This window comes from Erpetoichthys calabaricus, chromosome 7 (assembly GCF_900747795.2).
Source record: "Erpetoichthys calabaricus chromosome 7, fErpCal1.3, whole genome shotgun sequence".
Lineage (NCBI taxonomy): Eukaryota > Metazoa > Chordata > Cladistia > Polypteriformes > Polypteridae > Erpetoichthys > Erpetoichthys calabaricus.
In genome coordinates this window covers 122,186,247-122,211,764 of record NC_041400.2, presented here as the reverse complement: position 1 = coordinate 122,211,764, position 25,518 = coordinate 122,186,247, and the positions used below count along the sequence as shown (strand labels likewise).

The window sequence follows — 25,518 nt, the reverse complement described above, 5'->3', positions numbered from 1 at the left end:
CCCAAGTTAGCAATTATAGATCCTCACAGGTGGCACAGTGGTAGTGCTGCTGCTTTGCAGTAAGGAGACTGTGGAAGATTGTGGGTTCGATTCCCAGGTCCTCCCTGTGTGGAGAGCGCTTTGAGTAGTGAGAAATGCGCTATATAAATGTAACGAATTATTAATTACAGGCCTGTCTCTTTTCCTTTCTTTCCAAAAACAGCTGAACGTGCCGTGTTTAATCAAATCTCTTTTTTCTCGTACAAAACAGATTGCTTGATCCCAAGCAGCCCGGCTTCAAAAGGAACCACTCTACTGACTGCAGTCGACTAGCTATGGTTAGATATTTTTCTCTGACCACATTTCAACTGTGTCTCATTCATGCAGATTCACTCTGTATAACATCTGCAAAACCACACCATTTCTGAATGAGTATGCAGCACAACCACTGGTCCGGACTTTGGTCTGGTCACATCTGGATTACTGCAATTCAATTTTAGCAGACTCGCATGTGCCATCAAGCCACTACAGAACATCCAAAATGCAGTGGCACATTGTGTTTTCAACCAGCAAAAACTAATGTGTTAACACTAAAATTATCAGACTCTACGAAAAAACTTGTAGATCCGGCACACCTTAAAACTGTTCTCACATCTCCGCCAGTGTCTTTTGTCTTCTAAATGTGCTGATTAAGACGAGCAGCAAGCAGCTGGCTATTCCATCCCCCACCGTTGCTAACGTTCACTAAGTTCTCCCAGCTCATGCCTTGTTTGATTTAAAAGAAAAAAAAAATCACTTTCGCCCCAACGGAGAATCGAACTTGTGCCTCTGAGGCACGGCAAGTCTGCTGCGCTCTGAAACAGCAAATCTTAGCGCTACGCCACGGAAGCTGTTGCATCGTACTTGATCCTTTTGTGAAAGTGTTTATTTGATCTTTGGAAATCAGGCTTCACACTTCTATAGTTTATGCCAACATTTCGTAACATTTATTACTAAAAAATGAAAAAGTTTCTGTTTTAACTGTGTTTACACAGATTACTGTAGAAACGGAACACACATGAAATGCATGTGTTCCAAATAACGATCTATTATTTCCACTCTAAAACTCCAGCAGTTCAGTCACTCCCAGATAATCAAACAAGGCATGAGCTGGGAGAACTTAGTGAACGTTCTGCCACGGTGGGGGATGGAATAGCCAGCTGCTTGCTGCTCGTCTTAATCGGCACATTTAGAAGACTAAAGACGCTGGCGGAGAGGTGAGAACGGTTTTAAGGTGGGCCGGATCTACGAGTTTTTTCGTAGACTCTGGTAATTCTAGTGTTAATCCTCTTTTCAAGTCAAATTTAAAAAAAAATTTCTTATAAATGTAAACTGCATACTACTGCACTTTCCTAATTGCAAAATAAGGAAAGGAAAAGGGGTGAGGAAATTGAACAAGAAGATTAATTAAAGGTAACAATGACTTACTGAATGCAATATTGGTTGGGATGAACGAGTTCCCAGGTCTGAACCTGAAACCCCCCTGGCATACTCTAGTATAACATAACATGCTCAAACCAACTTAATCCAATTCAGGATCATGGGAGGTCAAAGCCAATCAGATCAGTGATGTGTGCAAGGCAGGAAACAGCCTTGGACAGGTGACAGGTACATTGGGGGGCCCACTAACATCCACATCAATCAGACACCGGCCAATGTGGAATCACCAATCAACCTATCCAGCATGTCTTTGATGAATGACTGAACACAGGATTCAAACTCAGTTCTCGAGATCTGTGGCAGCATTACCCACTCCACCACCAACTAATTAGCATTTCTTTCAGGTTTACCTTTGCCCAGTATTGTCAGAAGCTGCTAAATAATACTGAACGTGTGGATGAGATCTCCAAAACTTAAAAAAATAAGGAACTGCCTACTATATGTTCTGTGAATTAAGATCATCTGATGGAGAAACTGGTTAAAAAAAAAAAAAAAAAAAAGCATGAGATCTGTCTTCATTGTGAGGGTAAATCTGTTTTAGTTTTATTCACCCATTATAAAGGTGCATCACAGCAAAAACTAAAACAAAATGTTGAATCTCTTCTCTGTATAATGCATACATACATGGTTGGCATCACAGCAGTATAATGATACACACGCTTGAGGAGTAAGAGGCACTGTATACACAGTACAGATGTTGGTATGAAAAAAAAAATTCTCAAGTGGTATGAGTTGTTTAAATAGTTATGCATATATAGCAACAAAGGGAAAACATGGTACTGGTACTTAATTTAAACTCTGTTAAAGATCAGGTAAAAATATAAAGCAATTATTCATTTATCTATTTTAATCACAATTTAAACCACTAAACGTATTCACGTCTTATAATTAAAATGTGTGTATTAAATGGTTTTACTATATATAGAAAATTACAAATCTATAAATTTAAAGCATGATTCTCCAAAAGCATCACACATGCTAGCTTTTATCTACAGTTATTTTTTATTACCAATAGCCTGATGTGGAAGAGAGAAAACAAATATAAAAAAAAAAGCTGAACAGTCTTATTTCAGCAACACTATCTGTTTGGATTATGCTTCAAAACCCCGTGTTATTTGATGTTTTCAAATGAAATTTTTTTGCCATTTTTTATTCTCTACTCAATGACTAATCATCTTGCTAATGTAAAAGGCTCTATGATGATGCTTAACGATTCTTTGTCATATCTCCCGACAGCAAGAGATGCTAAATCTATTAAATGTGTTGCTGCAGAGTCTCTATAAGTCATTTTTTCCCCTAAATGATTGGAAGGTGAAAACAATTATCCAGGCCTGCGACGTGAGACCGGGTGAAGTGCACCAAAAATAGCATCTCTTGGGTGGGTTTATGTCATTTTAGACAAATGAGATATATTCTGCTCAATTTGTGAGCCATTTTTAGGTCAATTATGAACCTGAGATATTTGACCTACATAAAAGGTTAGTTCTCTGTGCAATACTGGAATTCTGAAACCAGCAAATGGAATCATACTATTAAATAGTTACTGTGACACTTCACAAGTTTCAAATGTTAGTAATTAAATAATAAAACATATACTGTATATATATATATATATATATATATATATATATATATATATATATATAAATTATACATTATGTTGATGTAATGTATATGAAAACAGCAACATTACTGTTAGTTTATGCACATTTTTACAAGATCTACAATATATACTTCAATAATTAAGATGAATGTCTATATGTATGTAGTTGCTATCTAAACATTTAAATACTGTTGCAAATTGCTGCCTTACTATATTTTTCAGTAAATCCAAATCAAAATTAGTTTTTAAAATTTCAATGAGTTACGTAGATAAATTTAAAATTGTGTCATACTCCTATAAATCAAAATTAATTTAAAGAATGAAGCAAGAAGAGATGGTATAACAGATGGCCTGCTGTTATATGAATTTGCATTAGAAGATGAACATGATGATGATGGAGGAGAAAAAAATTGAAGGCAATGTGTTTTTCAATGAATGATCAAAACTGGGGTAAGAAGGAAAAAACTATCTACTAATGAAGAGCAACTGGTCTGTTTTGTAATAGGCAATTTCTAATTGGATTGTGAACTTTTGGGAAACTCCAAGTTATTAATCTTGCTGGGTGTTAAGTCAGTCTTTAACTAAATTTGCAGGTGAGAATGGTCACATATGTTACATATTAAGTGTAAGTAATGAATTGAGTATGTAAATAAATGATCTGCCCAACAACCTTCCAATAAACTTGCCTATAGCACACACTTGTAAGCAATGCTACATTAATATGGTGGTTAAGTTTGAGACGAATTTAGTTATAACTAGGATCCCTGGAGCCTACGAAAAACGTAACACCAGACCACCTTAAATTCCTTTGCACCTCTTCATCAGTGTCTGTTTTCCAAATGTATTAATCAGCACAAGCAGCCTGCTATCCCATCCCCAACCGACTCAGATGAAGTTCTCCCACCTCAAGTCTGTTTATCTGGGTGTGAGGTGTCTGGAAGTGTATAGGGCAAATCACTATTTCAATTAATTGAAACTGAATGATTTCCTTTTCTTTGGTTATATTCTTGAATAAAAGCACACTTGTTTGGTTATATCTTTTGTGAAAGTGTTTATTTGATATTTGGACTTCAGTCTTCACACACTATACACCTCACGTCAGCATTTTGTCAATTATTACTATAACATGAAAAACGTTTCTGTTTTAGTTATGTGTTCAACATTTCTTGCCTCGCATTTCCTGTCATCCTACATTTTACCCACATCATTGTTGACACGGAACACACATGTAATGCATGTATTCCAAATAATGATATATTATTTACCTTATATAATTCCAGACACCTCACACCCAGACAAACAGACTTGAGGTGGGAGAACTTCAGCTGCATCGGTGGGGGATGGGATAGCAGGCTGCTTTGCTGCCAGTGCTGATTGACACATTTACAAAACAAAGATGCTGATCCTTTCAGTAAAAAATACAATATTTTGACTTTGCAGATGTACAAATATACGTATATCTATTCAGCTGATAGATGTCCGATGATAGGCATTAGCCTATGTTTAGTCAAGGTTAACAGGAGTGCAGTGTATTCTGGGAAAGCTGAAAGACAAAGCTGGGCATAGTTAAGATTGTGCAGCTTTTGTTTCCAATGGGAAAATAACCTTGTGCTTAGTGATAATAAATATGTACCATTTTCTGTGTGTTGAGAATCTTTAAAATGTCGGCACAATCCACTAATAGAGATTAAAACAAGTAAGCCTGATGTTTTGTGTGTGTACTTATTTTGAGCAAGAAAGGTGGAGGTGAGCGGCTGCCTTTTATTACTTAATTTTCAAAATGAGAGTTTTCTCTCAGTAGCTGCTATTCTGATACTTTTGCAATGATCTTAGCTTTGTTGTTGCCTGAAAAAATGGACATTTGCAAGGCACCTTCATCTCTCTGTGCTAATTCAAAAAAATTAAAACAGGCCCTTTCATGGAGCTCGGTCTCAGCTACTGGACAGTTCTGCAAAGAGCTCTCTCTCTCTCTCTCTCCGACAAGAAATATTTGTCTTTTCACGTTTCGAATTAGGATATCTTGTAACTAAGGCACTGCACCATCTGGGAAGGCGTCTTCTGCACCTTGCTATTCCAAATGGGACTGCATGAACCCACCCAGTTTATATAAATATTTGTATTGTTTTATATTTTTAGTTATTTTGGTGCAAAAAACTTTTTTTTGGGTGAAAGCTTAAAGCCAGGGTCTGTGACTGCTAGCAGCGTTGCCGAGATGTATAGACTGTTCATTCCTTGTATAACTGCAGTTCCTTAAAGGTATGACAGGATGATACTTTGAAGTCCTCTGCTGTTAGTAAAATGGGTTGAAGTAAAGGAGTGAAAGTAAACAACAGACCTGGTCAGAGAGCCTGCTGATAGAGATAACACGATGAAACAGCAGATATCACTCAGCATGAAATCCAAGCTCATCACTGTATAGAGCTGCACAACAACAGCTACTTACTTTTGAAAAGCGATTCTAACGTGGTTGCAATTTTTCAAACAAGAGGTGATCATTCAAACTAGAAGATTCTTTCAATTAGTCAACTTATCCCAATATATAATGTACACAATTTAAAAATTCATTAGGATTTGAAACTGAATGCACTAAGATTTACTAAGTAATTCCCAGTAGTTTGCCTGAACTGCTTCCTCTGTTTTGAAGAAATGTCATATTAATTTCGACCAGTCTTCTACAATATGCTGTACACTTCAAATAATGATTTAACTGAAAAATATCTACTGGATAAACTTTACTGATGTCTTTCAGAATTTTAGCATCATGGATTAGGTTACCCTGCTCAAGACTAAGGCCCTTCTCTTTACACAGCCTAATGATGCTTTACCTTCTTTCTAGGATGCTGGACAAAATCCATACATCATGTTACAAGGTATGGCCTTAATGGCACATTATCATAATTGAAACAGAATGAAAAAATATTCAATTTTGGCACGAGTTGAAACTTTACCTTTTTAAAATAAGCAGCAGGACACACTGTGAATACTTTAAAACAAAATTATGTTATTCTGGCAATATAAATGAGAATGTATTCGACAAGCCTCCAGTTTCTCGTAACTCCAACAAGCCAAAGTATTTATAAATATTATCTCTGTTCAAATGTCAAAGATAATTAAGCATTGAACAAGATAAAGTAGAGCAAACTCTAGGTCTATCTTGGGAGCTGTGCAAGTGGGATGTTTGCCTGTAGAATTACAAAATACCAACAAAAAAACTCTTGAACAACAAGTCCCCAAGCAGTTCCTGCCTCCTAGCCACTGTGGGACCCGAAGTAATCGCTTAAGCTGCCAATGTGCTAGCTGTAAAAAGAATCTGCAAACATTTGTACCGTGGACCTGTATATGTGGGATGGTGTTCAGTATAGAAGTACACTAAAGATAGGTTATTTAATTGTATGTACATGCTAATGATTCAATAATATCATTATCATTTGATTTAAACTGAAATAAATATTTATTAAGAGATGACAGATGAAGGAAACAATTTACTCGTACCATTTCATTACAAGGTTAACATGCACATTATATTACAAAATAAAGGTGACATTTTCTGCAATTGCATCATGTTGGTTTGGAATGTAGGAAAAACTGCCATTTTGATTTATCCCAATTATTTCAAAGTGCTACAAATATTAGATGGGGGAACAATGCCCCTGAACATTCCACTACTCTCGAGGTCTGCCAGCCTTTGCTATTTTACTAGTTTCCTCTGGTGTGGATAGCAGGGTCTGATCTGCTGCAGGTAGGATTACTCTTCTGCCAGCTTTTAGCCAGGAATAGCTTCACAGGCTTCATGCCAGTCATGCAAGATCTCTTTTATCTTCTGATGCCCTTGGAATATCTACATCTGAGACATCACCCTGTAGATGGCATCTACCTATTCACCTTGCCTACACACTGGCACTACAAACCGGAGAGAGTTTATCTTCCTTTCTTTCTCTTTCTCTCTGGTCCCTCTACTCTTCTGTGCAAACCAAGTGCTACTTCTGCCCTTGGCAACCCTTTATTTCATTATCATTAATATTTTAGTGTTATAAAAAATGCAAGAAACAGAGATGAAAGCACTTACCGTCATCCTTATGCAAATGACATTTATTGTATAATGGATATCTTTCACTTCATTATTTAAATGTACCTTCTGACTGTACTCTATTTTTTATTTTTAGTGACAGTGATACATTTGTGAATTTCAATGTTTCTTTTACCTTCACTAGTACAACTCCCATTTTATACAAACCACCTTGTTTTAACATATACAGTAAATAAAAAAAACAATATATAAATTACATAATGCCACAAAGGGGCTGCCTTATTTATACACTGTAGACAGAACATTATAGACCATGTTGCTTTATTAAGATATTAGGATTAGAAAGAAAGATATATAATCCTTACTCTCTGAAGATGCAAATTTCAAAACTTGGTCAGTTGTTGCATCACCAACAAAAACAGTCCCATCTCTAGCAACGACGAGATCGTGTGGCATCTGAAAGTCCTTTAGGAGGAGGAATGACAAAAATCAATTGAAGGCATCATTGAATTCAAACTCACATGTTCACATTACATTTTATTAAAGAAAATATTGTTCTAGCTTAATACTATTTACATGTAAAGGAGCTCAGTCCCTGATATGTTAAGTGAAATTACAGTGAGCACTGACACTGATCCACAAGCAATAATCAGTACAAAGAGAACTAGTCATTTTCTAGAAAGCTTTCCTCCCCTACATATTTTAATTTCTAAGACCTGTCAATGACAAAGAAAAAAAAATAATAATGAAGTGCACTGAAACTCAAACTCTACAGAGCTGAAAGAAAATGACAAGAAAAAAAAAAGCTTTGTTTCTTGAATTGTTCCTCCTGTGTGTTTGAATTTACAGCAACCAGTTATTTAATTTTAATTATGTAATGAAATGTATAGGAAGATAAGGCATTCTACAAAGAATACAGTACATTTTTGAAAAAGAATATATTTATACATGGTTATAGCAATCACAAACTGTAAAAACTTAAATAATTTTCTAGTAATCCTTATGCAGTCATGTTTTATGTGGATGACATACTAATTACAGGCCTATAAGTTACCTTCGTGTCTGGTCTAAAGGTGTCTAAAATTACTCCAGTTGAATAGTTCATCACAAATCCTTGTATAGGTGCCAGCTTCCCATACTCGGACTCTCCATTTACTGCATAAATTAAACCACCTAAAAGAAAAAAAAATAATACACCACTGTACACATAAGTCAACGTTCTGGTTTTCTTAGAATATATTCTTAAATAAACTCTTCAGTTAATGTAAAAATGTGTGTAACACTAAGTGGTACAACAAAAAGGAATGTGCCTTACTGGCAATCACATTAGCTGGAACAGCCACAACCCTCACTGATTCATAAGGAGCATAAACAGTGCAGCACATGAACTTTGAACTTCTACATTATCATGAACCGTAGCAAAAAGTTTCCTCATCCAAACATTCTCTGATGCATTATGCCACTTTTTCATTTGTAACTGGTGAGTTAAGAACACAAGAGAGTTTGCAAAATTCACAATTACTGCTGGACACATTTACATTTCCACAAATTAAACAGCTAAACCATCCCAGATTAGAGCAACAAAAACATGTACTATTAGAATTGAGGGCTGTGTAGAAGTCCTTTGGCTTTGGATTTATTGCACTCATATCTAAAATCTACAAAAATAAAGCAAAGGAAAAACTGTACGGGATAACTTTAGGTTCTAAAACTTCAACATGTGCTGTGTTTCTCTGTAAATGTTGGGCAATTTAACCTATGGTGGCAATTGAATTAAGAGTTAATTAAACACAATATGAGAAATTTCATACTGTACAAGTTCAGACTGGAAGACACCTTTATATGTCCACACTAATACACTTCTACAAACATTCTGACAATTTTTGCACCTGTAAACAGACCATTACAAATCATATTCCTAAATGGCTACTGATCTAAAATCATTTTATATTAACAGGCAACAAGCCATTATCCCTTTTGGTGGTACAGATAAACACATGTGACAGCTTCATATTGTAGTATATGCGTGCAGGTATGTACAGTACATTATGTCTGTTATTAGCTAACTTACAGCTTTGTATCTACAATGTTGTTATATGATCAAGAATGTTGTGAACAGATAAGGCTGTATTCTTGCCTAAATTTTACCTTAAATGTGATCTGTGCTTCACTCACCTTTGTCCTAATGTGTAATATTATGAACTGGCCTAATCTAATAATACATAACCAAACTGAATGTTTCATGTCTATGGAGGCTGGCTTGGAGGTGCAGTGGCTAGCATGCTTCCTCACAGCTCTTAGGATCTGTGTTCGGTTACTGGCCTGATCAGCATCTGTACATCATCCCTGTTTTAATATGGACATCCATCAGGTATTCCAGTTTCTTACCACCTCTCTAAGACAGGCCCATGAAATTAACGGGCAGCTTTACAAATGAATGACTGTGGGTGGGTGTCCTCCACTGTCCAGGCTGATTTTCCTGTGCTCTATAAAGTAGCACTAAAGATTTATCAAAGACTTGGCACTGTCTCTCGACTGATTTGTATAAACATTTCCATGAAGGATGCACAGAGAAGCCATCTTTACAGAACTCAATGATCTAAAGTTAACTTCTTATAAAACACTCCCCCACCAAGGGGGCACACTACGCTCCTGCCACTTTGCGTCTCTCCCACTCGCATTGTGAAGGGGGAGGAGCTGAACGCACGCTAAAGAGATGCGGACGGATCAGCTCCTGGCTTTGTGCTGCTGCTGTCAATCTGCGTGTTACACTTGTCGCGCTGCGCGTCGATCATTTAAAAGCCTGTACAGCAGCTGTCCTTTTGTCTCACTGCTTTGTCTTGCATGACGTTAAAGTGTCTTCCAAGAAGATCAATCTTGTGAAAAGTAATCTTGAATGCTTTGGTCACAACTGTTTATTATAAAGTGTAGAAGGAAAAGTTGTTTTCTAGAGTAAAGTTTACCAAACTCAAGCATACACAAGTTCAGGGGGCCTATGGGAGAATATCACAAAGAACTGAAATGTCAAAGAATGTGGTATATGATGAATGAAGTGAAGAATCTGCAAACTAATACCATAAATAAGAAATTTCCTGGCTGTAATGTCTACAATGTATCAGTACAAATAACAAATAATCCAATCCAACTGTTTTCCAGTAAATCAGGGCATAGCCAGGAATTTACTTCAGGGTGTTGGGTGTGTCTGTCTGGAGGGTCGGGTGGAGAAAAAGTACATTAATCATAATTCAGTCTATGGTCAACCACCTGTCATAAAATATATCCTTGAGGGTGGGACAGTGGTATTCATATCCAGTAGCAACACTTACACAGTAAACCGTTGTATCAACAGAACTGAAAAAATGAATTCAGAACCTTCCATATAGTAAGAGCTGCAATCCATATTACAGTGGAACCTCTAGATACGAGTTTAATTCGTTCCAGCACTGAGCTTGTATAGCGAATTTCTCGTATCTAGAACAAACTTCCCCATTGAAAATAATGGAAATCCAGTTAATCCGTTCTGCACCCCAAATATATTAACATAAAAATCAATTTTCCTAACAAATAACACTGATAAATTATATATACTGTAGTCTACCTTTAATAAATAACACTGGTAAATAATATAACTGATTATTAAAAGAATCAAAACAGGTGTCCAAAGTGCAGTAGAGCATTCAATAAATCTTTAAATAAATAATCCTTAAAACAGTTGTGAAGTGGAGGTTTAAAATACACAAGAATAACAATCCTTTAACACGAGGTTAAAACGTCAAAAGGATGCCGTCTTTAAAAAACAGATGACAATCCCCGGTGCTTCTTCTCTGTTAGCGTCTCACCTGCGGGCTCTGCAACAGGCGAGACACTCTTAATGCAGCTGACCTTCTCTACACCGTCCTGCTTCAGCTGTTTGGCTCGCCTGTTCAGCTCACTGTTCAGCTACACGCGAGCCTGCAGTCACTCACTCGCCCTGCCCGCCCGCCCGCCTGCGCTCGCGCTCTCTCTCTCTCTCTTTTCTTTTACTTTTTCTCCCCCTTAACCGGCTCGCGCTTCTCTATATATGCGGGGAGGACATGGCAGCTGCAGCCCATCAGCCACAGGAACAATCATGGATGTGGGCAGTTTCCCACCTGTGCACTTAAGTGAGAAACGCAGACACCGCAGATCGCGGCTCGCAACTGCTACCACGCCCCCTCGCTAATCCGCGAGCTATACCCACAGCCTGGCTCGTGGCTCGTTACGCGAACCAATGCTCGTATTTAGATCTGAATTTTTCACTCATACTTTCCTCGTATTTTGAATTTCTCGTATACAGAGGTGATCGTATCTCGAGGTTCCACTGTACTAACCAAGAATGGTAAACCGGATATGGACGCAGGGACCTGCCCGTGGACGCAGGAGACATAGAACGCGGGCGCCACACAAAGCCCCCCCCGCCCCAGAGCGAAACGGGAGAGACTTACGAACCGTCTGACATGCTGCAAGCAGTATAAAGCGAGGTCAGTAATAAAAGACAGAGTAGGAAACAAAGTAAAACGTCATAAAGAGGTTAAAGAACAGGGCCAAACACATGGAGAGCAGGTTACAGATGATGAAAACTGGAATGCAACAGCTTCAAAAAAACCTAGGCACGAAACACATGCACAGCGAGATACAGAATATAAAAGCAGAAAAAACGACAGTTAAACGTCCACACCACACAGCGGAGGCAGACCCAGAAGGTGCAGGCGCCTACATCGCGCGTCGGAAGGCGCGGGAAAGTACGAAAGGCAAAGGCGCCTACACAGCACGGTAAAACCTGACATAATACGGAAGGCGCAGGCGTTGCCGCCATATTGTGAGTGGCACTACTGCGTAGTGAAGGCGCAGGCGTCACCGCCATATTGTGCGTGGCACTACTACAGAGTGAAGTTAGGAATAATGTGCTGCTTGGGATCGTACAAAACGCAGAACGCGACCCGCCGTCTGAAACTGCGGAGGCAAAGCAGGCACGGGTTCAAACCGAAAGAGCTCGACTGACGGATATACGCCTACAACGGGTGTCTCAAACCGCAGAAGCAGGGCAAGCATGGGTTCAAAACAATGCAAGCTCCTACAATGCGCGTCTGAAACTACGGCTGCCCAGCGGGCACGGGTTCAAAACGCCGGGGGTAAGGCGGAGCCCCCTTGTTAAACAGAACACGAAACGCAAGTCCTTTGATACTTGCTTTAATCCTTGAGGCCAGACACCTATGTTTGTGATCATCTGACTTGCCACTTCAGCCAACCAACCATAGCACTTGGATTAATGTCTGATGACTATTTTCTTTTGTATAGCCATTTATAAAGTGAAATTATATTTTTCCTTTAAATTTAATAAGCCTAGACTTAAAAGATACTGTTAAACAGTCCTTTTGTATTACATAACACTGTTCTATAGTGGCTACCACTACCACATGCCTTTCCTGCTAGTTAGTATGAAAATATTATACACACTTTCACAACTGGAGCATAAGAAGGTTAAATAACCAGTCAGGATCACACAGTGGTATGGCTGCAAACATCAGACCTTGTGATTCAGAGTTCAAGTCTGCACTCTGCTTGTGTGGCTACCTGAGTCGTGTCTTCATGCATGATAAAAACATCTTAAATATGTAAACGTGAAGTGTGTCTTATACATACCATGCTCAGGAGCATAAGAAACAGCAAACACCTCTCCACCAAATTCATCATTCTTTATCTCTTTAACAAATTCTCCAGACTCTGCTACAAAACACTGAATTCTTCCATTTTGTCTGTCAGCAACACAAAGCTCTCCTTGATCAGGTACAAAAGCTAAACTGTGAGGAATATTAAATTGAAGAGGTCTGCGGGCATCAGATGACCCTGTAACATGAAAAAGAAAATAAATACACTAAAATAAACGCAGAAATATATCCAATTAAAACAAATCTTTATTATATGTTAAATATGCAACACATGAAAAGGAGGTTGAAATGAAAAATACGCTGCAGGATATGTGACAGAAGTATATTACCTGACAAGTCAGCCTGTGAAAAGCTGGAATCTGCTAAGGGCGGCTCTTTGTCTTCACTAGCCATATGAGCAGATTCAAAATGAATGAAATGAATTCTGTGTTATTCATTTAATTTACAATTATATTTATTTAACAGCTGTTCAAGTGAGATTCCAGAAGGCACAATGATAGGCATGTGAACAGACTAATTAGTTCTGAAACAACTGGTAGCACAATCAAAGTTGTAAAATTAGTGCACCCATGCAGAATTGGCACCCTAAGCAACAATAAAATAGATTAAAAGTTTGCAGTCACTGTAGGCTGATAGTATCTTGGGAACATTTAGTTGTTGGTGTTGGGACAAATCCCTAAATATTGCACTGATATTACAGGCCAGGTGTGATATTTGCTTGCTCATGACATGTCGTCTGTCTCAGTTTTAGCCAATCAAAGAAAAAAAAGAAAAAAAAAAAGAGTACTTTGTAAAATGGTAAATGTACAGCTCTTAAAAGGTCACACCTAGGTGTGCCTGAAAGCCAGTGAGTAACATAATATATATATGTGTGTGTTGATTGGCAGAATTCACCAAAAAATTTTCCGCAGTGAATATGCCGTATTCACTGGTGACCTCGCTCGCTGAATATTTTCCTGTAAATTAGCTGTGCAGCCAGCTCAGATGAACATTTTTCCCCAAGTATCCCAAGATGCTTTTCAATGCCAGCATGACATCACACAGCTGTAGCAGACATGAACAGAACTTTTATGCATGTGTACTGTAAGATTGCTGCTGAGTTGCTTTGGACATGTGTGATGTTAGGACCCGATCAGTACTTCAACCCTGCATGGTTTTGTTTAAAAAAATTTTAATTTGAGGAGTACATTAGCTGGCCAGAATGAGACTATTAAGAATACTGCCACTGGTTATATAACACTGATACCTCCTCTCCTACCCAAAGAAAGAAAACATATGCGACCCTGCAAAATTACAATAAAAATGGTTTACAATGCATTTTTTATCTTCACCATGGAAGAAAAAAGTGCAAATCATCTACACAGAGATTGGAAATGAAAAAGACATTCCAGCTGCATCTAGTGCAACGATTTCAAACAATAAAATGAGCCAGTTCCATGTCGCCACTTATGTGCGCCCCAAGAGTGGAACTCTGTAAGTGCAATAATATATTATTCTTATATTCTTAAATATTCTTATATTCTTAGTTTGTGGCCATTTGTTGTATTTTATTGGTGGTAATTGTTTTGTCTGTGTTATTTGTTGCTTGAGGCATTGTGGCACAGTGGTTAGCACTGCCACCTCAAAGCTCAGATCACATTTTTGGCCACATAATCTGTCAAGCACAGTTGGCAGACACTTCCATATCCCTAGCCCTCACCGTTAAGGACACTTAAAAGACCACTGCACCAATATAATCCACTAAAAACGTAAGGTCCTCCTTTCCTACTGACTTAAAAGCGTTTCTTGGAGTTCAGCAAAGTTCCCGAGCATTTCTGTGATTTTGCTGAATTTTGGAGAAGTGAATTGTGCAGGGTTCGCTCTTCACTAAAATGTACACACTACCAGTCAAAACTTTGAACACACCCAGAAATTTTCATGCTTTTTTCTTTTAAGATATCACTGAATGATTTAAAATAACTAGTGTTTCTTATGATTAGTATTGCTTGAAATTACAGATTTTTAATTTATTATTCATATATGGCTGAAAATCCCCATTTACACATATGCAAAAGCCCCATTTTCAGTGTCCTGGTGGTAAACTCCCTCAGTTTATCCTTATTTATTAATGTATAAATGTTAATTGGCTATTAGAGAAACCTTCATAATTGATTTAGCACAGTTATAACCTGTTATTCTTTTCATTGGGGTTGAAAGATACTGGCATTCCTGAGGTTTAGCTCAGGGTTCAAAAACCCTCTTGCCATCTTTCTAAAGACAGTAACAAACCCCCATGTATAAAATCTTCAGTTACTTGGCAATATGTAGCACTGAATAACTTTATACTGCAAAAAAAGCAATAGAGAGAGACATGTTTCTTGAGAAAGTTGCTTCATTTAGTCATTGTTTTATAGGAAACAACTCAATAATGTTGCTAAAGGAAATGGAAACTTCAATTAAAAAATACAATCAGCAACAACAGATTTAACACACTAACAAGTATTTGATTTCTGATATATACTTTATTAATTCCTGAGGGTAAATTGTCTTTTCACATGACCCTTGGGAGTCGGGGTGCAGGGTTAGCCATAGTACAGCACCCCTGGAGCAATTTTCAAGGTTAAGGGCCTTGCTCAAGGAGCCAACCTAGTAGGAACCTTTCTGGCAGAAATGGGATGAATGTACGTACTTATGAAGTGATGTATATTAAACTAGGGGAAGAAATACAATTTTCTCTTTTTTCCTTAGTAAATTTTTATCAGTATACCATTAAGATAAATTAGAAGCTCAAAACTTTTAACACATAACTAACTGGACACTAAAAGTATATCAGAGACGAACCATATATACATACATATACATATATATATATATATATATATATATATATATATATATATATATATATATACACACACATACATACACACACATACACACATATTCTGTATATATAAAAAAATCCAATGTCCATCTGCACGTCTGTCTGCTTTTCATGGGAGAACTACTTAACGGATTTTGATAGTTTTTTTTCTAAAGTTTGTTTGAACACTCTGGTTGATTTTGCGACCTCTCTCATCGTGCTAAGTATCATAGTTCACTTGCGGTAATGATTTTTTTGCGCGAATTCGAGAGTGACGCATCGGACCATGGGGCGGGGCCATCCTCACTCACATGCCAGCCTCGGGGCATATCTTACATCTGCCTAGCTACCAAACGAGAGAACTACTTGACAGATTTAGATTGGGCTTTTTTCTAGAATTTGCCTAAACATTCCGGTTGATTTTGTGACTTCTCTCATCCCACTAACAATCATAGCTCGCTTGCAGGAGTGATATGTTCACGTTAATCTGTGACAGAGGCTGTGGAAGGGGAAGCATGATGTTAGGAGTAGGGAGCTGGGCAGGGACCTCCTCACGGTCCTGTTTAACTTCTACGCGGGCAAAGCAGCGGGGAATGGCTAATTTTATATATAAGCGCGCGTATGTGTGTGGGTGGGTGTGTGTGTGTGTGTGTGTGAGTCTGTCTGTCCGGCCCGGAAGTGAGAGGTGGAGTTGGGCTAACAGCTCTGCCTCCGAGGAAACTGAAAACTTGCTTAGCTGCTAATAACACCAGCAAGGCCAGCACATCAGCAAAACAAAACCTCACAAGAAAGACAAAGTCTTTTAGCCGCTAACATTGGCAAAACGGTGTCCCTTCTACTGTTCCTCCTGTAGCTAATGCACAAGCAATTCGAGGACGTTGGCAAAACGAATCCTCCTAGGAGAAACATGCCCAGAGTAGTTCCTTTCAATTACGTGACATCTCTACATTTCAGTTTATTTTTTTTGATGATTTCAGTAGTTTCTAGGACCCCTGGCTTTTATATATATATATATATATATATATATATATATATATATATATATATATATATACACACACAAACATGACCATTTGAACAAGGATATGGATTGTATTTTTTCCAATATAAAATATAATTAATACATAACTACAGTAAATTAAATTACCTGCTCCCCACTGTGTAATGAATTTTCCTTCAGGAGAAAATTTCAGAATTCTTGAATTACAGTAGCCATCTGATACAAAGACATTTCCAGAAAATGGATCGATGGCCACATCTGTTGGTTGGCAGAAATGATATTTATCACTCCCTGGTTGGAAAGCTTCTCCTAAAACTACTTGGAAGTCTCGATCACCACTGTTTCCTATCTTGAAGACCTACAAGATGTAAATTGAATTAATATTCCAAAAGTGCACGAAGAAGTGCATAACATTGCTTAACAATGTACCATGTGCTTGAAACAACACAATGAAACTGTGCAGTAATCATTTTCTGTACTCTATAACTACTACAGTGGAACCTCGAGATACGATCACCTCTGTATACGAGAAATTCAAAATACGAGGAAAGTATGAGCGAAAAATTCAGATCTAAATGCGAGCATTGGCTCGCGTAACGAGCCACGAGCCAGGCTGTGGGTATAGCTCGCGGCTTAGCGAGGGGGCGTGGTAGCAGTTGCGAGCCGCGATCTGCGGTGTCTGCGTTTCTCACTTAAGTGCACAGGTGGGAAACTGCCCACATCCATGATTGTTCCTGTGGCTGATGGGCTGCAGCTGCCATGTCCTCCCCGCATATATAGAGAAGCGCGAGCCGGTTAAGGGGGAGAAGAAGTAAAAGAAAAGAGAGGAGAGAGAACAGAGGTTGCGGCAGGCAGGCAGGCAGTCGGTGCGGGAGAGCAAGCGAGTGCAGGCTCGCGTGTAGCTGAACAGTGAGCTGAACAGGCGAGCCAAACAGCTGAAGCAGGACGGTGTAGAGAAGGTCAGCTGCATTAAGAGTGTCTCGCCTGTTGCAGAGCCCGCAGGTGAGACGCTAACAGAGAAGAAGCACCGGGGATTGTCATCTGTTTTTTAAAGACTGCATCCTTTTGACGTTTTAACCTCGTGTTAAAGGATTGTTATTCTTGTGTATTTTAAACCTCCACTTCACAACTGTTTTAAGGATTATTTATTTAAAGATTTATTGAATGCTCTACTGCACTTTGGACACCTGTTTTGATTCTTTTAATAATCAGTTATATTATTTACCAGTGTTATTTATTAAAGGTAGACTACAGCATATATAATTTATCAGTGTTATTTGTTAGGAAAATTGATTTTTATGTTAATATATTTGGGTTGCGGAACGGATTAACTGGATTTCCATTATTTTCAATGGGGAAGTTTGTTCTAGATACGAGAAATTCGCTATACAAGCTCAGTGCTGGAACGAATTAAACTCGTATCTAGAGGTTCCACTGTACAACAATCAGTACTTGTACTATCAGTCAGAGATACTAAACAACGCCACTTTCTAATTAAACCTAGATGAAAAGAATACAGTTACAGCTTATAAAATTAAACATACCTGATGAAGAGCAACATCAGTTACCCAGTAGTTATCATTCTTGTCTGTGGTTATACCATGAGGCATGAAGAACCTTAAAATAAAAAAAATGACAGAATTTAAGGCACAAACATGCATAAAAACATTATTTATAATTGGAATTTCTTAAAACATGAAAGCATGACTATTTGAAGATTCATCTATGTTGTAACTTTTGTAAAAAAATCTCATTGCAATGAAAATAAAAAGAGAGCAACAAACTAGTAAAAATTTCATGAACAAATTCTTACTTTAGAAAGGTGCTGGAGCCTTCCATGTCATCAAGTCAGGATACAGCAAATCTACACAATACCAGTGTGTTCAGTGACGGAGCCCACCTGCCACTAGGCCTGACAAGATATCGGGCTTCCTACCTGCAGCTGCCGCCAATTCAAACCAACACGCAGACATGTTGAACGAATGTTTGTTATTCAGTTGAATGCCAAGGTTTAATTGTATTTATTGGACATCAAACACAACCTAATAACTTCATTATACAAGCAGTACATATCACATACAATGCACAACAATTTGTATTGAGATTAATGCACTTTACTTGAAAAGATGACAATTAAGGAATAGCACAAGTGCTGCCACATTCTTTGCCATTCACTAAAAAAAACACACAACTAGGGTATAATGCAGTGATAACACACCCTGCAATAATATGAATTGAGAAATAAAGTGATTTTTTGGCAAGTGATCACAAAAATCAAGGTCACTATTTTGTTGAGACTGTCCTAGCTAAAACTGAGCGAACAGTCCAGCGAGGTGTACCTGAACAGTGACGTAGAAATGAGTACATTACTGTATAGCCATCAACATTACCTCTGTTTCATATCTTATGTCAACCAGCCAACAGAGGCCAACACCTGTCACCAGGGCTAAATACAGCAGAAATGAAACTAAAGAAGAAACGCAGAATGCCAATGAGTAAATCAGGCTTCTGTCTTGCTTTTCTCCTCTTTGATTCACTAACAATACCATTGAAGTCCAAAGTATTAGTCAGTATTAGTATATTTGCATCCGGCGCCGCCGTGAGTGGCAGCCTTTTCAGCAGCTCCGTGTATGACTGTATATGTATGTGTACTTTTCTACTTTTATTTTTCTATTTTTATTTATTGATCACTCCTACCACTTTATTTTATGTGGATTCCTTCCCTGGACACACTTACTTTTACAACGTGGGCATGGATTTTAACACGCCGAGACTCGCCTATTCAAGTACTCAACTTCGGGCGCTGAGAACAAATGCCAGTGCCGGTGTGGTTCCATATTTACCCGACGAGGTAAGAAGGCGGTATCGTGGCAGCAGAGCCGGCACTAAGCTAAAAAAGAAGCGGCTTGCGAGAAAGTGGCGTTTCAAGCCTTCGGTGCCTTCTGTGATTCTGGGGAATGTAAACTCAATCTCAAATAAGATCGACGAACTGGCTGCGCTGGTGAAAAATGTAAGGACCTACAGAGAATGCAGTTTGTTGTGTTTCTGCGAAACGTGGCTAAATAACACCATCCCAGATGCCAACGTGGAGCTACCCGGGTTTAGCACAGTTAGAGCGGACAGAGATGCAAGTACCTGTGGTAAGCACAAAGGAGGAGGACTCGCTCTCTATGTTAATACACGGTGGTGTCACTCTGGACATGTTAACGTCAAAATCTCCACTTGCTGCAGGGATATTGAACTGTTGGCCGTAAGTTTACGTCCCTACTATTTGCCCAGAGAGTTTGGACATGTCATTGTTGTTATTGTATACATTCCTCCTCGGGCAGACGTGGAGTCAGCGAGTGACATCATCCATTCCGCTGTTGCTAAGTTACAAACGCAGCACCCTGAGGCGCTTGTGCTAATCGCTGGAGACTTTAACCATGTGACGCTGGACAAAACATTGCCTGCATTCTCCCAGTATGTGGACTGTAACACCCGGGGAAATAAGACTATTGATTTACTGTATGCAAACGTTAAAGACGCATACAGCGCCACCCCGCTGCCTGCGCTTGGGAAAGGAGATCATAACCTGGTTCAGCTTCAGCCTCACTATAAACCAAAAGTTAGAGTCCTACCTGTAACCACACGATCATTCAGGAAGTGGACCCCGGAGGCTGAGAATACTCTGAGAGAACTTTTTGGAACTACAGACTGGGATATCCTGCAGGGATCTCATAATGACAACATTGAGGAAGTTGTTGACTGCACTACTGACTACATCAACTTCTGTATGGACATTGTAGTTCCTGTAAGAACAGTACGCTGCTATGCTAACAACAAGCCATGGATTACAAGTAACATCAAGGGCCTTTTGAATCAGAAGAAAAGGGCTTTTAAAGACGGTGATCAGCATGAGCTCAAGCGCGTGCAGAAGGAACTCCGAGTCCAACTCAGGGCGGCGAAGGAGCAGTACAGGAGAAAGCTGGAGCAGAAGTTGCAGAATAACAGCATGAAGGAAGTGTGGGATGGGATGAAGATCATCACTGGCTGCAGCTCGAAGCGGGGTACCACCATTGAGAGAGACGTGAAGAGAGCAAACCAAATGAACAACTTTTTTAACAGGTTTGACCACCCTAACCCACTCTCACTCTCACCTCGGAGTACTGCACCCTCCACACATCCTTCTGCTGATACCAGCATAGGAAAAACATCCCCACCCATAATAACAACAGCGCAAGTGAGCAGAGAGCTGAGGAGACTTCGTGCCAGCAAAGCAGCGGGTCCAGATGGAGTATCGCCACGACTGCTGAAGGTCTGTGCATCAGAGCTGGGGGGTCCTCTACAGCGCATCTTCAACCTGAGCCTGGAACAGGGGAGAGTCCCTAGGCTTTGGAAAACATCTTGTATCACCCCAGTCCCAAAGGTATCACGTCCTAGTGAGCTGAATGACTTTCGGCCTGTTGCTCTGACATCACATGTGATGAAGACCATGGAGAGGCTGCTGCTTCACCACCTTAGGCCACAGGTTCAACACGCCCTTGACCCTCTGCAGTTTGCATATCAGGAGAAGGTGGGAGCGGAAGATGCCATCATCTATATGCTACACCGATCCCTCTCTCACTTGGACAGAGGCAGTGGTGCTGTAAGAATTATGTTTCTAGACTTCTCTAGCGCCTTCAACACAATCCAACCTCTGCTCCTTAGGGACAAGCTGACAGAGATGGGATTAGATTCATACCTAGTGGCATGGATCGTGGACTATCTTAAAGACAGACCTCAGTATGTGCGTCTTGGGAACTGCACGTCTGACATTGTGGTCAGCAACACAGGAGCGCCACAAGGGACTGTACTTTCTCCGGTCCTGTTCAGCCTATATACATCGGACTTCCAATACAACTCGGAGTCCTGCCATGTGCAAAAGTTCGCTGATGACACTGCTATCGTGGGCTGTATCAGGAATGGGCTGGAGGAGGAGTATAGGGACCTAATCAATGACTTTGTTAAATGGTCCGACTCAAACCACCTACACCTGAACACCAGCAAAACCAAGGAGCTGGTGGTGGATTTTAGGAGGCCCAGACCCCTCATAGACCCAGTGATCATCAAAGGTGACTGTGTGCAGATGGTGCAGACCTATAAATATCTGGGAGTGCAGCTGGATGATAAATTAGACTGGACTGCCAATACTGATGCGCTGTGCAAGAAAGGACAAAGCCGGTTATACTTCCTTAGAAGGCTGGCTTCCTTCAACATCTGCAATAAGATGCTGCAGATGTTCTATCAAACAGTTGTGGCGAGCGCCCTCTTCTACGCAGTGGTGTGCTGGGGAGGCAGCATTAAGAGGAAAGACGCCTCACGCCTGGACAAACTGGTGAGGAAGGCAGGCTCTATTGTTGGCATGGAGCTGGACAGTTTAACATCTTTTGCAGAGCGAAGGGCGCTCAGAAGGCTCCTATCAATTATGGAGAATCCACTGCATCCACTTAATAGTATCATCTCCAGACAGAAGAGCAGCTTCAGCGACAGACTGCTGTCACTGTCCTGCTCCACAGACAGATTGAGGAGATCATTCCTCCCCCAAACTATGCGACTCTTTAATTCCACCAGGGGGGGTAAACGTTAATATTTAACATTATACATAGTTATTGTCTGTTTTTTTCACCTGTATTATTATCATTCTTTAATTTAATATTATTTATTGTATCAGTATGCTGCTGCTGAAGAATGTGAATTTCCCATTGGGATTAATAAAGTATCTATCTATCTATCTATCTATCTATCTATCTATCTATCTATCTAGTCTGCGCACTCTCTGCGGCCACAACTAGCTAAGTTAATTTTCATGAAGGCCACCTGACATTTCAGTTCAACAGGTCTGTTCTGGGATGCATGTATCAAAAACACATTTTATAAATAAATCAGAAACCTCAGAAATATGTTATTAGAGTAAAATATATAATTAACAAAGCATATTAATTAAAGCAGAATATAAAAGATTAGTAGCCATTTTCATGAAGTATTCACCCCAGACTGGAAATTAGTGTTGATAATTGTTTTGCCCACAGATGCTTACAGAGAAATGCTTAGTTTGCAAATTAAATTGCAATACAATTGCTGTAATGAACCCTTTTATTCATTATCTAATGTATTTCTTATCTCAGGAACTTGCAAATTATCAACAAAATACATTAGCAGCGCCCTTTGCAACCCTCAGTGAAATAACCAATTAAAGCCGTAACATATTTTCCCATATGACACTTTAAACTATTAATCTATTAATTTGTTATTCACATAGACTTTTTCAAAAATGAAAACCGTTTAAACAATCAAAAAAAATCCAAAATCTCAAACGGTTCTAACAGCCATGAATAAAATAATTACGTGTAGTGGCTTATTATGTGTTCGTAATACATACACAGATCATGATGAGTACATCCAAAGTCTTTTCCTGAACATTACAATTATTCTTATGTAGAATATTAGAAGGATTATTCTGCAGAATTATTAGAATTGGCCTCCTAAGTTAACCATCTCCAGCTGATGTCTGTCTGCAAGGTGCTGTAAATACTACATACACCCCAATGTAAGAACTGCAAGACATGCGTTCTGAAACTGCCGACCTCACTAGTGACAATACAAACTTCATGCTACTTTTTTGCACACCTTTGAGAATAGTACACTCTGTTTTTTGGGAAGATAGTATGTAGGCTTTCATTTACTATGTACGAGTTCAAGGCCAGGGGACCTCATGTAAAATGTTGCGCAGCCCGTTTCCACACTCACTTCGAGATGAATAAAAACTAAACTTGGCGTAAAGCCATGTACATTTTCACAACAGCCTCACAACACCATGTGTACACACTTATGTGCTCATTTTGCAAACTGGCGGCACCCAGCATCAAAGCAGTACTACTGCTGCTGTGTTGTTTTCCTCTCTTTTTACGATTCACATCTATGACATGGGCTTTACCAAATACACCAAAATTAATTGCACATCGTTTACAAATATAACACTAGAATTACTAGAGCCTACGAAAAAACTCGTAGATCCGGCCCACCTTAAATCGCTTCTTAAATCCGTTCACACCTCTCCGCCAGCGTCTTTTGTACTCTAAATGTGCAGATAAAAGACAAGCTGCCAGCAGCCGGCTATTCCATCCCCCCTCCGACTTAGAACGTGCACGAACTTTTCCCAGCTCATGCCTTGATTAATTATCTGGGAGTGAAGTGGAGTTTTAGAGTGGAAATAATAGATCGTTATTTGGAACACACGCATTTCATGTGTGTTTCGCTTCTACAGTAATCTGTGCAAACACATTGTTAAAACAGAAACTTTTTCATATTTTAATAATAAATGTTACAAAATGTAGGCATAAACTATAGAATGTGTAAAGCCCAAGTTCCAAAGATCAAATAAACACTTTCACAAAAGGTTCAACAACTGTACAAGTTTGTGTGGATAACGCGCTAAGGTTTGACTCTCAGAGCGCAGTAGCTTTGCTGTGCCTCACAGACATGAGTTCAATTCCCCACTGGGGATAAAGTGTTACTTCTTTTTTTCTTTTTAACCTCAAACGGACATAAAATTTATAAATTGGTATGCACTGTCAGTTAATGAGATTGTTATATTTTCATGTGGGATGCTCCTTTTAAAATATTTTTTTTAACAATTGAGACTTCAATTAACATGAACAACTGTCCTTATAACTTATTTTTTCAAGATCCATAACACACAGACAGACAGAGCACTGCGTAATAGAGAGACAAACAGGCAGAGATATACAAATTAACAGGGAAGGCACATGTACTGATGAAAAAAAAGATCAACATGTGCGTTGTTCCTGCTGCACTGAATAAGCTCACACGCTCTAACATCACCCCTCCCCCCCGATCTGACTCTCTAAGTAACAGCACAAACCAAGTGTAATCAAGAGTTCCCGGTTCGATCCCCACTCACTCCTATATTTGCCGTTTTCAGTAGTACGCTGCTCTTTTTGTTAATATTATACAGTACACACATGCACTTGGTTTGTGTCTGTACTTGTGCTGTTACTTAGAGAGTCAGAACACTTGATTATATAAAGGAATGCATAAAAACCTCTTCATAAAGGAGACACACATTACCATCTTTGTTTCAGCATTAGCTCTAACTACCTTTTAGTGATACACTTAAACTTCATCAGTAACTGTTACAGTTTAGTAATTTATTAATAAAACACAGCAAACAAGGTTTTATGCTTTATTTATAGCCTTTCTTTCAATTCCTCAAAGAACATTCTCTTGTTTGCAAGGGCAATAATACTTTCTAAATACTTTTATTACAATAAAAACTTACAGATTTTTTCCAGTTGAGTGAAGCAAACTTCCTTTCACTGGATCCACTAACAGGATTGTATCTTGCTGAATAGGACCCAAGTGTTTTTGCTGATACATATGCTCATTGCTGAAAGTGCTAAAAAAAACAGACAAATTAAGTTATGGTAACATAACAATATATTTAAAATTTATGAAAGAAGATGGATTATGACCCAATCTAATGTGACAGATTTTAACAAAAAAGAAATGAACAACACATGTTGGGAGGGCCTAAATGCATACACATTGTCCTAGAAGCCTAAATAAGAGAGTTCACCGATCTAAAACATTTTAAAAAGCCAAATATATACACAAATAGCATCAAAACAATACATGCTTTCACAACGGTTAGGCATAAACTGCATTAAATATGCTGTGCAACACCTGTTTATAGGAGACCTGTGTTTTTTTGGACTTTGCTAAGCTTTTAATCAGCTGGCCACTTATACAACTATGGCATTTACCACAGTAACTACTTTTACACTGGTATTCTTCTACAGGATGTGTGCCGATTCAGACCAGGCGTTCTAGAATTGTAAATATGGATAAAATGGAGAGCAC

The 25,518-nt window shown here is 38.9% G+C and overlaps 1 protein-coding gene across 8 annotated transcripts in view; it reads right to left on the bottom strand.

The window, feature by feature from the left end:
- The window catches only part of pam (peptidylglycine alpha-amidating monooxygenase), a 392,585-nt gene that overhangs the window by 20,444 nt on the left and 346,623 nt on the right, over window positions 1-25,518 (bottom strand). For all 8 annotated transcript variants that reach the window (XM_028805293.2, XM_028805296.2, XM_028805297.2 and 5 more), the window contains 6 exons: window positions 24,938-25,054; window positions 18,162-18,234; window positions 16,765-16,975; window positions 12,750-12,953; window positions 8,143-8,261; window positions 7,454-7,553 (listed from right to left, as the gene is read on the bottom strand). In XM_028805293.2, coding sequence (XP_028661126.2) covers window positions 7,454-7,553; window positions 8,143-8,261; window positions 12,750-12,953; window positions 16,765-16,975; window positions 18,162-18,234; window positions 24,938-25,054 — 824 coding nt within the window. The remainder of the gene's footprint in view (window positions 1-7,453; window positions 7,554-8,142; window positions 8,262-12,749; window positions 12,954-16,764; window positions 16,976-18,161; window positions 18,235-24,937; window positions 25,055-25,518) is intronic.